Below are 15,694 nucleotides of genomic sequence, written 5' to 3' on the forward strand. Positions count from 1 at the left end.
GTCTTTATTTCAGTATTTGAATTGTTTCCTTATTAACCTATTAGTTTTTGTACTTTCTTCCTGAGGAATAGAAGATATGTTACATAAGAACTAAATTTATGAATAACACGGAACATTCTAAAGTACATAATGTATGTCATAGATGAAACATTGCTTAGCTACTGTTTCCTTAGTCTCACTTATAAGGAAATTTTCACTTTACAATCACTTTACATCCTTCAAGTAATTATTCATCAAGAGTTCTCAAGCCTAATTTTAAATAGTAGTTTACTAAATGCAAGTAAGTACTGCGTAGATCAATTTCAACCTTGTTAAATTCAATAGATAATGAGAAAAAAATTAAACTTTAAGTACGAGAACATTAACTTTAAGAACGGGAAAGTAATTACAATACTGTAGTACCTTCTGTTTCGACGGCGACAGGGACAACAGGTGTAGTCCTTGAAAAATAACCAGCAGAGAACGAGAATGAAGAGCGCCACCAGGACCACAGCTGAAAAAAAAAAAAATAATAAATACTCTCCATAAGAACGATTGGGGGCAGGAACATAATGTCCGCGATAGCCGAGGGATTTCTGTATGAATATTTATATGAATGTCTGAGTTATAAAATTTTGTATGCCTTCGTTCCTTTCACACACTCACACACACACACACACACACACACACACACACAATCGCTCTCATGGAGAGTCTTCTTCTTCTTTAACCGGTGATGAAGTGTGGGACAGAGGTAGATGGAGAACGCTGGCCAGAAACATCGACCCCACATAAAGGTGGGAAAAGATGCGGACAAAGAAGAAGAAGAAGTCTCTCCATAACAACAATTGAGTGAGTGTGTGTGTGTAAAAGGAAGAAAGGCATACAAGATATTATAACTTACACACACATTGCAATAATATTCATACAGTGATCGCTCGGCTATCGCGGATGTTCCGTCCCTGGCCCCCCAACCCTGCGATAGCTGAAAAACCGCTAAATACAGAAATCCATGGTATATTTTTTTGCTTTTTTTTTTAAATTTTTCATATTTTTTTATCTTCTCAAATTTAAGCTTTTATGAACCCTCTTGACACACACAAATCCATTATATACTTTTTAAGCCACTTTTTACTGTAGACACATCATTACATATACAGTACTACATAAATGAAAATCTTCAGCCAGGCTATTTTCCCCGTTGGAGCCCTTGGGCTTATAGCATCCTGCTTTTCCAACTAGGGTTATAGACTTAGCAATTAATAATAATAATAATAATAATAATAATAATGATAATAGTAATAAGAATATAGATCTTGGAAAAGTAAGCAAATATTTACTGGTACTGAAACTATATTTCAAGGGATATACATACATACATATACCAAGGCACTTCCCCTAATTTTGGGGGGTAGCCGACATCAACAAATGAAACAAAAACAAAAAAGGGGACCTCTACTCTCTACGGTCCTCCAGCCTAACAAGGGACTCAACCGAGTTCAGCTGGTACTGCTAGGGTACCACAGCCCACCCTCTCCCGTTATCCACCACAGATGCAGCTTCATAATGCTGACTCCCCTACTGCTGCTACCTCCGCGGTCATCTAAGGCATCGGAGGCAGCAGCAGGGATATAATCTTAGCAATTCAAATTAATATACCGTACTTTATACATACATCCCCACTCCACTTTCATAATTGCCCACAGAGCTAATCAATATTGCTAGACTGTACTTAATATTATGAAAAGGAAAGCTACAGTTATATTAGTGCTGTAACTGTTACAGTATACATGATACAGTACTGTACCTGGAATCCACAGCCACATCATGATTGAAGATGATTAGCGTACAGGTCCGCTAGATGCTTTTAAAGACACTCGAGGCAGATTTATCGTATGCGGGAGATTTCGACCTGAAATGTATAGAAAAAAAATTAAGTTCATTTTATATAAAATATAATAAATGTCGAAGTACAGTACAGTACTATATATATCTCGCTTGCAATACTGTAATCATATTTCCATGAGACAAATAAACTACAGTACTTCATTTTACAAATATTCTTTTTGATAAACTGAGAATAGAGAATCCATAAGTGCCTCTGTAGGTTTAAGCCCCTAAAGTCTAGGAGACTGAAATCTCTAGAGCCACAGAAGGATGGTAATCGGTGGGTATAAAGAAGAAATATCCTGTTGGAGATTCACTTAATGTTTAGTGATTGAGGGAGTTTGGAATAACTGACGATTGGGGTTAGTGGGGGGAGAAACTGAAGCAGTTAGATAAAAGGGTTTATAAGGGCGTACACTGCGAATGATGCTTTTCAATCTTTGCCATGAAGTCTTATTAAAGGTTAAAGGCCGATTCACACGACCCGTTTTCTTTCCGACAGGCTCGCCGTCGGTTAAGCGGCGTCTAGGTTTCTTACGTGTATTCAAATGCAACTGTTCACACGACCCGTCAGGCAGACGGCGGCCCTCGGACGTCGCCCTTCCGAGGCGGCTCGGCTTTCTTCCCAAGAAACCCCGACCGGTTTGACGGACGTTAGCCATCCGTCCCAACCAGCGGGTGGATGATGTTTTGTGTGAACGAGGACCTGTATTGTACCCGTTCGTTTCGTGGCCTACAACCCCGACTTTTCCTCATAGTATAGAGTCATAGAAATTAGTTAGTTTGTTGTTGACACCATGTATTAGCGGTTAATTGAACCTTTTCAAGGATATGAGGAGATGTTTGACATGGCAAACAAGATGTATAGAAATAATTTACATAAAAGATATGGAAAATGACTGGAGAGGCATTAAATAAAATAGGTAATTTATCGCAATTTTAATATTCTTGGCATGGTGCATAAAGCATTATGAAGTTGCATAACTTATTTTATCAACACAGTTATCAACCAACATCTTAAAGTGTCAAAATTATCGTAATTTACTCGGTCCTCACGTGACAGAGTCTAAGTAAACAATGAAAACTGCGCGCTGGTAAACGGATACGGAACGCCTCGTGTGAATGTACAACATTTCGACGGCGGTTAGCCACCACCCAGCCTGTCGGAAAGAAAACGGATCGTGTGAATCGGCCTTAAAGGTGTCTGGTTTCAGTTCCAGTTCCATCAGAATAGATGCTCACCAGAACGTTAGCCGGGCAAGCCCAACCCCCCACTGTGGTGCCCTACCACAGCAGTAGCCTCCCCAGTAAACAGCTTTAACTTACGGCCCTGGGCGGGGATCAATCTCTTGCCACGCGATTGCGAGGCAAACACGTTACCACTGTACAAGCCAGGAAGAGCGGGTCCACTATTGACATTCATTGTACACTTGGTTCTTTAGCATTCATCCTCGTTGTCTTCTTTCACCACCACTGTACTCGCTTTCCCGCCTCTTAAGTCTTGCTTGCTTGGTAGCAGCCTGCAATATCTACTGGCTTACCGGGCAAAATGCACATTATAGTATTTCACCCATTAGAGCGGGTTCTAGAAACATGTAATTCAGGGCAAAGCAAAAACATGGTGTGAAATAATTCTTTAATGAAAAATAAATTACACGTCCTCAGCTCCCGTGTCATTCCAGTTGCATGATATTAGCTACCTGTAATTCCATTTAAGATCTGTATACTCAGTAATGTAAATGAGTACTGTACTTCATGCATTATTACCAAGGTTGTGTGGATTCGTTTCACGGATGCTCTTAGAGCCACTGTCTTCTTCCTCCATTAACAGAAATAATTATGAATATTGAAGTTGTAAAATGAGATCTTTCAAAACTAGTCTACAAATTCATTCCTATCTTTCTCTACGACTAATCCTTAGCCTTTCTTTCCACTGTTCGCCTTCAATCCATTCCTTTCTAGGGAGCATTCATGCTAAAAACCTTTCTCGCAGTTCTTCGAATGTGTATCAGGTAATATGTGTAAATTATTGTCAAACATCAATTCCCACAAATTTTTGTTCTTCCAATTCAGATGACAAAATATCTAGAATGACGAAGAACAGGAGTGGGCTCACAGTGGATCCTTGGTGGAAGCCAACCTCTACAGTGGAGACTCACTCCATGGTGGGTGGAAGTCCAAAAACCAAATGGCTGGTGATTGATCTGAGGTGTATACTCATTGCTTCGCGCGAGCTGTTTAGAGACACCCTGAGATCTCGTTAACCCATCTGTGCGAGGTGTAAGAATTTAGCAATGTGACTTGACCAGGTAAGCGTAAATTTGGAGCTAAAATCTGCGCTTAACCTAGACATTGCCCGACTCCACCTCACTTGGAGATTGGGGACATAAATATTTACACATATATCAGGTCATCAAGGGGATGATGGTACCTATCTGCAGTTAGAGGAGGGCAGATTGCAGAGTTCCTCGAATGCTGAACCCCACGGTAGGGGAGAATGAAATAGGAAGTGGCCAGTCACTCACACATCCATTCTGGACTTACTCTCGGGTAATATCTGGCCTCAGCCGACTGCTACTTGTCCTACAAGGGAGCTGAGGTGTTATTGACCACATTTTGTGCAGCTACCACAGGCCCTAAGTTAAAAGCATCTAGGTTTCTGTGGGTTATGTCTTGCAGGTATTGGGCAGTAAACGTGGTTTGCCATTTCCACGCGCCCGCTTGTAGTACCTGCGTCACAGAGAAATTCTTTTTGAACGCCAGAGACGTGCTGATACCCGACTTCATGAGCTCAGGGTCGACGACCGGAGGGTGAGGAGCCTGGTTGTATGGCTCTTTCGATTACCTGTCTGATCCAGGAAGAGATGGATTTCTTAGTGACCTTCCTTTTGACTCTTCCCGAGCTCAAAAAGAGCCCGCTGATCTGAGGATGGGCTCCGGCAGTTCTTTTTAGGTATTTTCTGTGTCCTTACAGGGCAAGAGTAACAGTTGATCTGGGTCATCTCTTACAGAATGTAGACTCTCAATCCGGAAGGGCCCAAATCTAGGATCCGCTATAGCCGGATTTTGAGTCTTAGCCACAATCTCGGGGACGAATCTAAGTGTCACCTCCTATCCCCTTGAATAGGCAATGTTGCAGGACAGACCATGTAGCTCACAGATTCTCTTTGCAGAGCCAACAAGAGAAAACCTTCTTTACCGTCAAGTCATGATCTGATGCTTGACGAAGAGGTTCCAAGAATGTAACACTTGCACTACATTCCAAGGAGGAGATCTAACTTCTGAAAGAGGGCAGATGGGCTCAAATTTCTGTATGAAGAGACATTTCCATCGAGGAGGAAATGTTAACTGCGTTTAGTCTAAAAGCGAGGCTCAAGGCTGAGCGATAGCCTTTGACTACTGATACTGAGCAGAATTTTTCCTCTCTAAGATACAGTACAAAGGAAACTCCGCTATTGTTGGAATAGTGACACTGAGGGGAGCGATACCCTGTCCACGACACAAAACACAAAAGACAGTCCACTTGCCTAACATACGGCAGCAGACGACTCCCGGAGGTATCGTACCTTTCTCCTTGCTACCAGTCTTGAAAAGCCTCTTTCCTTGACCGGAGAACCAGTTTACCCCAAGGAAGGCTACAGCTGCTGCACCGCGTCAGTGGAAAGCGAGTCCCCTACAGCAGCGGCCAACGCTGCTTTGCTATGGAAAGCAATGGAGGCCCCCAGAGCACAGGGTTGTCGCGAAGTTACACGGGCACCACACATACTTGACAGACGCCCAAAGGAAACCAACCGAGCAGAGTTAGAATGGTGAGGTCGAGCTGACGCAGTCCGATGGCGAGGCTTCTTCCCTTTTGAGGATGAACCTGAAGGAGGAGAATCCCTTCTGTTCCCTGCTAAACCTCGTTTACTCCTGACACTCACTGCAGGGAATGGAAGAGTGCGGGCCGTTTTGGCAAGAGTCGTTTATGAATAAGAGGGGCCACTGAATAATAACTCACAGCTCAGTTAACAACAAGGCAAACAGCACTGGCATAAAAACAAGGAGAATATCCCAAAAGATTTCAACGATGCGCTCATATGTGCAGTAAGTTGCCTTTATATTTCAGGATATTTCCCACATAGAGGTGGGAAAAGATGTAGACAAAGAAGAATAGTTAATATCCTGAAATGTAATGGCAACTTATTGCACATATGAGCCCATCGTTGAAATCTTTTGGGATATTCTCCTAATTTTTTCTCTGGTGTAATCATTAACTAACATTATGAACCGATTAAAGCTAGCCAAAATTTTGTTCTGAAGTTCCCGGATGATTTTAACACTAAAGAAATTTTTTATGACATGGTGATGTATATCCCAGATAGGAGTTATGTATATTTTGGCAACTGTTCCAGGAGGACACTCCAAAATCAAACCATTGTTTCCTAGTTTTTGGTAGTGCCATAGCCTTTGTACCATGGTCTTCCACTGTCTTGGGTTAGTTCTCTTGCTCGAGGATACACTCGGGCACACTGTTCCAACTTATTTCTCTTCCTCTTATTTTGTTAAAGTTTTTATAGTTAATATAGGAAATATTTTAATGTTACTGTTCTTAAACTATTTTATTTTTCCTTTCCACACTGGGCTATTTTCCCTGTTGGAGCCCCTGGGCTTATAGCATCCTGCTTTTCCAACTAGGGTTGTAGCTTAGCAAGTAATAATAATAATATAACTCTCTCCATTTCCTAAATAGTGGTTATGTTTAATCAACAGAATAAAATCTATTTACAAAGATAATTGGTAATTACATGTTTAACTCATGCTACTTGATAATTTTTTTCTTTTCTAGATCACGAGGCCCATAGGTATTGCAGGTCACTTTAGGGTAGTCAAGTAGGAAAGTAGACTCGGCTCCCCTGATTAGGTTAGGTTACGACATATCCCGTTCCCAACCCCCACACGATAACCCAAGTTTCCCATGACACATGACCTATGTAATTTTCTGTATCTGGTTTTAATGTATTTTATACATAAATAACATTAGTGTTTGGTACAACATGCTTATTTTTGGTAGGCTTCCCAACCCAATAACTCTGGGTTTAACTTGGATACCCCAGTATAGTAATTGTTTTAACTCTAGAGGGGGTGGAGGTTAACAAATAATGGTTAGCATCCACAAGAATGGTTAGAAATGCATAAGACAGAAGATAACCAATTGAAATAATTAATAATTCACGTATTTTGTCACGAAATGAAAATATATTACCCTCTTATATTACGTTACTCGAGTTTAATATATCCTAAGGAAATCTCATCGGCAGAATTTCCACACGAAATATCCTTCTATAGCACCTGCTCAGGCCTACAAAACAAAAAAAATAAATAGGGTAATAAAGAAAATAAATATAAATAGGGTAAAAGAAATATATAAAACTTGACTGGGCCCCAGTTGCTTGCTGTTTCCCCCTGCGGGACACCACCTAAATATCCTTCCATAACACCAGCTCAGGCCTACAAAACAGCAAAAATAAATAGGGTAAAAAAAAAATAAATAGGTTAAAAGAAATATACAAAACTTACTGGGCCCCAGTTGCTTGCAGTTTCCCCCTGTGGGACACCACCGTTTCTAAGCCAAGAAGGAACAACACTTATTCAGAAGTGGTACGGTTTATCGTTTATCTTCAACCATCATATTCTAGGAAAACTATCTGATAAGCTGATATCGTAGGCAATGATAACAGACATGTCATGTACGGGTTAAGTTTGTAGCAATCGTACATGTAATTTCTAAGAATGGGTCGTGACGTCGTGTTCTTGGAAACAAAGTTATTGTTTACATTGTAAAGTGATTGTCAAGATGGGGTCGTGTTCTTGAAAAGAAGTTTTTTGTTAACATCGTGAGGATTGTCATTGCATTCTTGCCAAGATTGGGTCGTGTTCTTGAAATTTTAGTTGTTGTTGTTGTTTACATTGTGAGGAGTGTCATCACATTCTTCTTCTGTCAAAAAAAAAAAAAAAAAAAAAAAAAAAAAAAAAAAAAAAAAACATTAAATTTACCCAAATAAGTTATTTAAATTGCTTATTTTTTTATCTTTAGATAGATATTTTAATAATAAACATTAATGTAGAATTATAGATCATTACGAATCCATACTAAGCATCTTTAATTAAGACAAGCTGGTTTACAATATGTTTTTGTAAAAAAAAATCATTCTTTACCTAGAGTTACTGTTATGTTTATTTGGTTTTTCACTTTCTTTAAGAATATCTAATCAACCATGATAAAGACGTATCATTTTAGATCACATCTGGATTAACTTACACACACACACACACACACACACACACACACACACACACACACACACACACACATTTAAAAAAAACTTTGATAAGGGAATGAAAAGTAAAAATCCTGCTTGATAAAAAGATTATAAAACTGAGTGAACAAAAACTTAAAGCTTTGAAGCAATGAATATTAGCAATTTACGAGTAATTTTTCCTGTTATTAAATCATTTGCACTATAATTTATAACGTTATTTTAAAATGGGGTGTGATGTCATTAACTTTTTTTTTTTTTTAGTATGCTGTAAGTTTAATATCGATCTATGTAAAGGTTTATCGTTAGAATTACTTTTGGAAACCATTTTTTTTTATTATGGAAATCTAAACATTTAGTTTACCTGCATAGGACTGTTTTTATTTTCTATAATCACACGCTTAAAACGGTAGGATAGTTTTTTTGTGATAGATAACAACCCTTAACAGTGATGTTAAAGATTGTAGTTAGCCTAAAAGTGAATTAACAACAACAACAACAACAACAACAACACTGTACCCTAATTCATACTGACAATCATTGGCATGATAATAATGAGGACATCATGATTCAACAATGACTAAAAGGAAGGCACTTCGAATATATGAAAATGAATGATAAATTAATAAATATTCTAACAATGCAAGTAAACACTGATGAAAATGAATGATAAATAAATAAATATTCCAACAATACAAAGAACTGATCAGAAGAAGAAAGACATTTCATACTTCACCATTATCACAATCAACATTGTTTATATCAAAGCAAAACGAATATACATTTGTTACAACAATACAAAAATAGTGATCAAAAGAAGGAAGACATTTCATACTTCACCATTATCACAGCCAACATTGTTTATATCAAAGCAAAACGAATATACATTTGTTCCAACAATACAAAAAAAAGTGATCAAAAGAAGAAAAAATAGATATTCAAAAAAAAAAAGAAAAGAAAAAAAACATGAAAAGAAGAAAGGCATTTCATTCCTCACCATTATCACAATCAACATTGTTTATATCAAAGCAAAACGAATATACATTTGTTCCAACAATACAAAAATAGTGATCAGAAGTAGTAAGATATTTCATTCCTCACCATTATCACAACCAACATTGTTTATATTAAAGCAAAACGAATTTACATTTGTTCCAGCAATACAAAAAAAAGTGATCAAAAGAAGAATGGCATTACATTCCTCACCATTATCACAATCAACATTGTTTACATCAAAGCAAAACCAATACACATCTGTCCCTGTCTCTGTTATCAAGGAGGGGAGTGGCCCGCGAGAGGACTCATACAAGCAGAAGCGTATCCTTATCTAGAAACAATAAAAATAATAACATAAACATCAGGTGACATTGATAAGAGGAGGCAGAATAGATTGGGGGATTCCAAGAATATGATAAACTGATGCTTGTTACTCTACACACGGCCCAAATGATCAGTTTGTTCTTAATCATACTAGATGGGTCTGTTGTTGGCCCTTCTTTTGGTTAATTAAGGGGTCCCATATTATTTGCTTCGTTAATGGTGCCTGCATCATTTGGTTAATTAAGGGGCCCATATATTTTGTTAATTAAGGGGACCTATGTTATTAGGTTCATTAAGGGGGCCCACATTATTTGGTTCATTAATGGTGCCTGCATCATTTGGTTAATTAAAGTGACCCATATATTTTATTAATTAAGGGGACCTATGTTATTTGGTTAATTAAGGGGTCCCATATTATTTGCTTCGTTAATGGTGCCTGCATCATTTGGTTAATTAAGGGGCCCATATATTTTGTTAATTAAGGGGACCTATGTTATTAGGTTCATTAAGGGGGCCCACATTATTTGGTTCATTAATGGTGCCTGCATCATTTGGTTAATTAAAGTGACCCATATATTTTATTAATTAAGGGGACCTATGTTATTTGGTTAATTAAGGGGTCCCATATTATTTGCTTCGTTAATGGTGCCTGCATCATTTGGTTAATTAAGGGGCCCATATATTTTGTTAATTAAGGGGACCTATATTATTTGGTTCATTAAAGGGGTCCATATTATTTGCTTCATTAATGGTGCCTGCATCATTTGGTTAATTAAGGGGCCCATATATTTTGTTAATTAAGGGGACCTCTGTTATTTGGTTCATTAAAGTGGCCCATATTATTTGGTTAATTAAGGGGACCCATATTATTTGGTTAATTAAGGGGACCTATATTATTTGGTTAATTAAGGGGACCCATAATATTTGGTTAATTAAGGGGACCTATATTATTTGGTTAATTAAGGGGACCTATATTATTTGGTTAATTAAGGGGACCTATATTATTTGGTTATTTAAGGGGACCTATATTAATTGGTTCATTAAGGGGACCTATATTAATTGATTCATTAAGGGGACCTATATTATTTGGTTAATTAAGGGGACCCATAATATTTGGTTAATTAAGGGGACCTATATTATTTGGTTAATTAAGGGGACCTATATTATTTGGTTAATTAAGGGGACCCATAATATTTGGTTAATTAAGGGGACCTATATTATTTGATTCATTAAGGGGACCTATATTATTTGGTTAATTAAGGGGACCCATAATATTTGGTTAATTAAGGGGACCTATATTATTTGGTTAATTAAGGGGACCCATAATATTTGGTTAATTAAGGGGACCTATATTATTTGGTTAATTAAGGGGACCTATATTATTTGGTTAATTAAGGGGACCTATATTAATTGATTCATTAAGGGGACCTATATTATTTGGTTAATTAAGGGGACCCATATTATTTGGTTAATTAAGGGGACCTATATTATTTGGTTAATTAAGGGGACCCATAATATTTGGTTAATTAAGGGGACCTATATTATTTGATTCATTAAGGGGACCTATATTATTTGGTTAATTAAGGGGACCCATAATATTTGGTTAATTAAGGGGACCCATATTATTTGGTTAATTAAGGGGACCTATATTATTTGGTTAATTAAGGGGACCTATATTATTTGGTTAATTAAGGGGACCTATATTAATTGATTCATTAAGGGGACCTATATTATTTGGTTAATTAAGGGGACCCATAATATTTGGTTAATTAAGGGGACCTATATTATTTGGTTAATTAAGGGGACCTATATTATTTGGTTAATTAAGGGGACCTATATTAATTGATTCATTAAGGGGACCTATATTATTTGGTTAATTAAGGGGACCCATAATATTTGGTTAATTAAGGGGACCCATATTATTTGGTTAATTAAGGGGACCTATATTATTTGGTTAATTAAGGGGACCTATATTATTTGGTTAATTAAGGGGACCTATATTATTTGGTTAATTAAGGGGACCTATATTAATTGGTTCATTAAGGGGACCTATATTATTTGGTTAATTAAGGGGACCCATAATATTTGGTTCATTAAGGGGACCCATAATATTTGGTTAATTAAGGGGACCTATATTATTTGGTTAATTAAGGGGACCTATATTATTTGGTTAATTAAGGGGACCCATATTATTTGGTTCATTAAGGGGACCCATATTATTTGGTTAATTAAGGGGACCTATATTATTTGGTTAATTAAGGGGACCTATATTATTTGGTTAAGGGGACCCATATTATTTGGTTAATTAAGGGGACCTATATTATTTGGTTAATTAAGGGGACCCATATTATTTGGTTAATTAAGGGGACCTATATTAATTGGTTCATTAAGGGGACCTATATTATTTGGTTAAGGGGACCCATATTATTTGGTTAATTAAGGGGACATATATTATTTGGTTAATTAAGGGGACCCATATTATTTGGTTAATTAAGGGGACCTATATTATTTGGTTAATTAAGGGGACCCATATTATTTGGTTAATTAAGGGGACCCATATTATTTGGTTAATTAAGGGGACCTATATTATTTGGTTAATTAAGGGGACCCATATTATTTGGTTAATTAAGGGGACCCATATTATTTGGTTAATTAAGGGGACCTATATTATTTGGTTAATTAAGGGGACCCATATTTGGTTGATTAAGGGGACTTATATTATTTGGTTAATTAAGGGGACCCATAATATTTGGTTAATTAAGGAAGCCCATATTTGGTTTATATAGAGGGCCCTTATTTGGTTCATTAAGGGGCCCATATTATTTGGTTCACTAAAGTTACCCATATTGTTTCCCAATTATTTTATAGAATGATGTGTTCTTTTTCGTCCAAAATAGACTTGGTATATAAAGGGGAAGGTTTTGATGAGTCTAGTTTTCTACTTATTGAGTTAACTGGATTATTCATCTATTTTTTAGTATTGTTTCTCAAAGCTTATTTTTTTACTTTATGGTTATTATTATTATTATTATTATTATTATTATTATTATTACGTGCGAAGCTACAACCCTAGTTGGAAAAGCAAGATGCTATAAGCCCAAGGGCTCCAATAGGGAAAAATAGCAAGTGAGGAAAGGAAAAAAGGAAAATAAAATGTTTGATGAAGAGTAACAACATTAGAATAAATAACTCCTATATAAACAATAAAAACTTTAACAAAACAAGAGGAAGAGAAATAAGATAGAAGAGTGTGCTCAAGTGTACCCTCAAGCAAGAGAACTCAAACCCAAGATAGTGGAAGACCATGGTACAGAGGTTATGGCACTACCCAAGACTAGAGAGCAATGGTTTGATTTTGGAGTGACCTTCTCCTAGAAGAACTGCTTATGATAGCTAAAGAGTATCTTCTACCCTTACCAAGATGAAAGTGGCCAGTGAACAATTACAGTGCAGTAGTTAACCCTTTGAGTGAAGAAGAATTGTATGGTAATATGTGTTATTAGGTGTATGAGGACAGAGGAGAATATGTAAAGAATAGTCCAGACTATTCAGTGTGTCTGTAGGCAAAGGGAAAATGAACCGTAACCAGAGAGAAGGATCCAATGTAGTACTGTCTGGCCAGTCAAAAGACCCCATAACTGTCTCTATTTGTATCTATGGGCTTATACCAGTTTGCTTTTCTAACTAGGGTTGTAGCCTGGCTAGTAGGATGATAATAATAATAATAATAATAATAATAATAATAATAATAATCTTGCAATAATTGTAAAGATCTTAGATTCATATTGCTGAAAACTTTCAATTAAAGAAACAATTTGTGATTCATGTAATAGTTACTTTATCCTTTTAAAAATGTCAATCATTTATGTCATTTTACCTTGTGTTTATGTAAGCCCAAGCATGTATTTCGATTTTGATTTGTTCCGGCAAACGTTGAAAATTCACCTCCACATTGATAAGAAAGGAGTTTTTTTCCTTAAGTTTTGCTTGTGGGGGTAATTGCATTTGTTTATAAAATAAGATTGGCAATCACTGGGTGAGGCCTGTTGTTGTTGTTGTTGATGTTGTTTCAGATTGCCTGGGCCAGGCATGGGCTCTTGCACACTTGCAACCCGTAGGTGTTTAGTTTTTTTTTTTGGGGGGGGGGGAATTGATTTAGGTTTTGGTCAATGGAAAAGGAGGAAGGTGACGAAGGGGAGGAGACATTCTCCCCAAGAGAACCCACTCGCTCCTGTTATCCAGTTGTAGAGAAAGAGGTACAGCAATACGTCCCAATAAGTAGAAGGGCTCTGGAAGGAGTTTGGAAAGGTTTTAGATATATTTGTATAGAAGTAAAAAAAACCTTCCTTAGTAGCTTGAGCTCAAGTTTTTAGGATGACAGAATAGTGTCCTAATTCTTGTATGAAGATATGTATTGTTCGTCAAAGTAAATGATCTCTATAATCATGAGAATTCCACAAAACCTATAATTCAGCATGTTGTTGTAGCAAGATTTCATCTTGCTTGCGAGGGGAGTTAGTAGCCTTTGTGTGTTCTCTGAGACAAGGCGCTCACCTGAGAGTGTCGGCTGTACAGTGTACTCACGGAATCTAACTATTCAGCATGTTGTTGTAGCAAGATTTCATCTTGCTTGCGAGGGGAGTTAGTAGCCTTTGTGTGTTCTCTGAGACAAGGCGCTCACCTGAGAGTGTCGGCTGTTCAGTGTACTCACGGAACCTAACTATTCAGCATGTTGTTGTAGCAAGATTTCATCTCGCTTGGAAGGGGAGTTAGTAGCCTTTGTGCGTACTCTGAGACAAGGCTCTCACCTGAGAGTGTCGGCTGTACAGTGTACTCACGGAACCTAACTATTCAGCATGTTGTTGTAGCAAGATTTCATCTTGCTTGCGAGGGGAGTTAGTAGCCTTTGTGCATTCTCTGAGACAAGGCGCTCACCTGAGAGTGTCGGCTGTACAGTGTACTCACGGAACCTAACTATTCAGCATGTTGTTGTAGCAAGATTTCATCTTGCTTGCGAGGGGAGTTAGTAGCCTTTGTGCGTTCTCTGAGACAAGGCGCTCACCTGAGAGTGTCGGCTGTACAGTGTACTCACGGAACCTAACTATTCAGCATGTTGTTGTAGCAAGATTTCATCTTGCTTGCGAGGGGAGTTAGTAGCCTTTGTGCGTTCTCTGAGACAAGGCGCTCACCTGAGAGTGTCGGCTGTACAGTGTACTCACGGAACCTAACTATTCAGCATGTTGTTGTAGCAAGATTTCATCTTGCTTGCGAGGGGAGTTAGTAGCCTTTGTGCGTTCTCTGAGACAAGGCGCTCACCTGAGAGTGTCGGCTGTACAGTGTACTCACGGAACCTAACTATTCAGCATGTTGTTGTAGCAAGATTTCATCTTGCTTGCGAGGGGAGTTAGTAGCCTTTGTGCGTTCTCTGAGACAAGGCGCTCACCTGAGAGTGTCGGCTGTACAGTGTACTCACGGAACCTAACTATTCAGCATGTTGTTGTAGCAAGATTTCATCTTGCTTGCGAGGGGAGTTAGTAGCCTTTGTGCGTTCTCTGAGACAAGGCGCTCACCTGAGAGTGTCGGCTGTACAGTGTACTCACGGAACCTAACTATTCAGCATGTTGTTGTAGCAAGATTTAATCTTGCTTGCGAGGGGAGTTAGTAGCCTTTGTGCGTTCTCTGAGACAAGGCGCTCACCTGCGAGTGTCGGCTGTACAGTGTACTGACGAAACCTAACTATTCAGCATGTTGTTGTAGCAAGAGTTCATCTCGCTTGGAAGGGGAGTTAGTAGCCTTTGTGCGTTCTCTGAGACAAGGCGCTCACCCGAGAATGTCGGCTGTACAGTGTACTGACGGACCTTTTGTAATAAAGTGAAATAACCTATGTTCCGATGCCTCATTATCCGCTGACATGGGACAATAGTATAAAGTTACAGCTTGAATAGGATGAGACCAACGTTTTATCTCTATCAATATAAGCTACTTGATTAAATAACACTATGTAATTAACCTCTTTGGGTCTGTCAATCAATACTTGACAGATGACTAAGTTCTTTGATAATGACAAGCAAATTTACCAGATAGATTCTTGTGTTGATCAGTCAGAAGAGGTGTGTGTGATCAAGATAAGGCCTCCCCAGTTACTAACTGCTGGTGATAAGAGGGCAAATCTTGCTCACATAAACAACGACAGATTTGCTTGATTGCAT

General features: G+C 38.0%; 1 protein-coding gene across 3 annotated transcripts in view; it reads right to left on the reverse strand.

The window, feature by feature from the left end:
• Positions 1–7,741, reverse strand: part of LOC137636433 (uncharacterized) — a 29,916-nt gene extending 22,175 nt beyond the window's left edge. The window contains exons 1-3 of one of the 3 annotated variants that reach the window (XM_068368858.1): positions 7,426–7,725; positions 1,787–1,891; positions 403–493 (exon numbers count right to left, since the gene is read on the reverse strand). In XM_068368858.1, coding sequence (XP_068224959.1) covers positions 403–493; positions 1,787–1,808 — 113 coding nt within the window. In that variant the 5' untranslated portion in view covers positions 1,809–1,891; positions 7,426–7,725. Of the gene's footprint in view, positions 1–402; positions 494–1,786; positions 1,892–7,284; positions 7,327–7,425 lie in introns of those variants that run through there. The other 2 variants (XM_068368856.1, XM_068368857.1) reach the window with 2 other exon arrangements.
• Between the last annotated feature and the right edge of the window lie 7,953 nt (positions 7,742–15,694).

This window comes from Palaemon carinicauda, unplaced genomic scaffold, assembly GCF_036898095.1.
Source record: "Palaemon carinicauda isolate YSFRI2023 unplaced genomic scaffold, ASM3689809v2 scaffold297, whole genome shotgun sequence".
Lineage (NCBI taxonomy): Eukaryota > Metazoa > Arthropoda > Malacostraca > Decapoda > Palaemonidae > Palaemon > Palaemon carinicauda.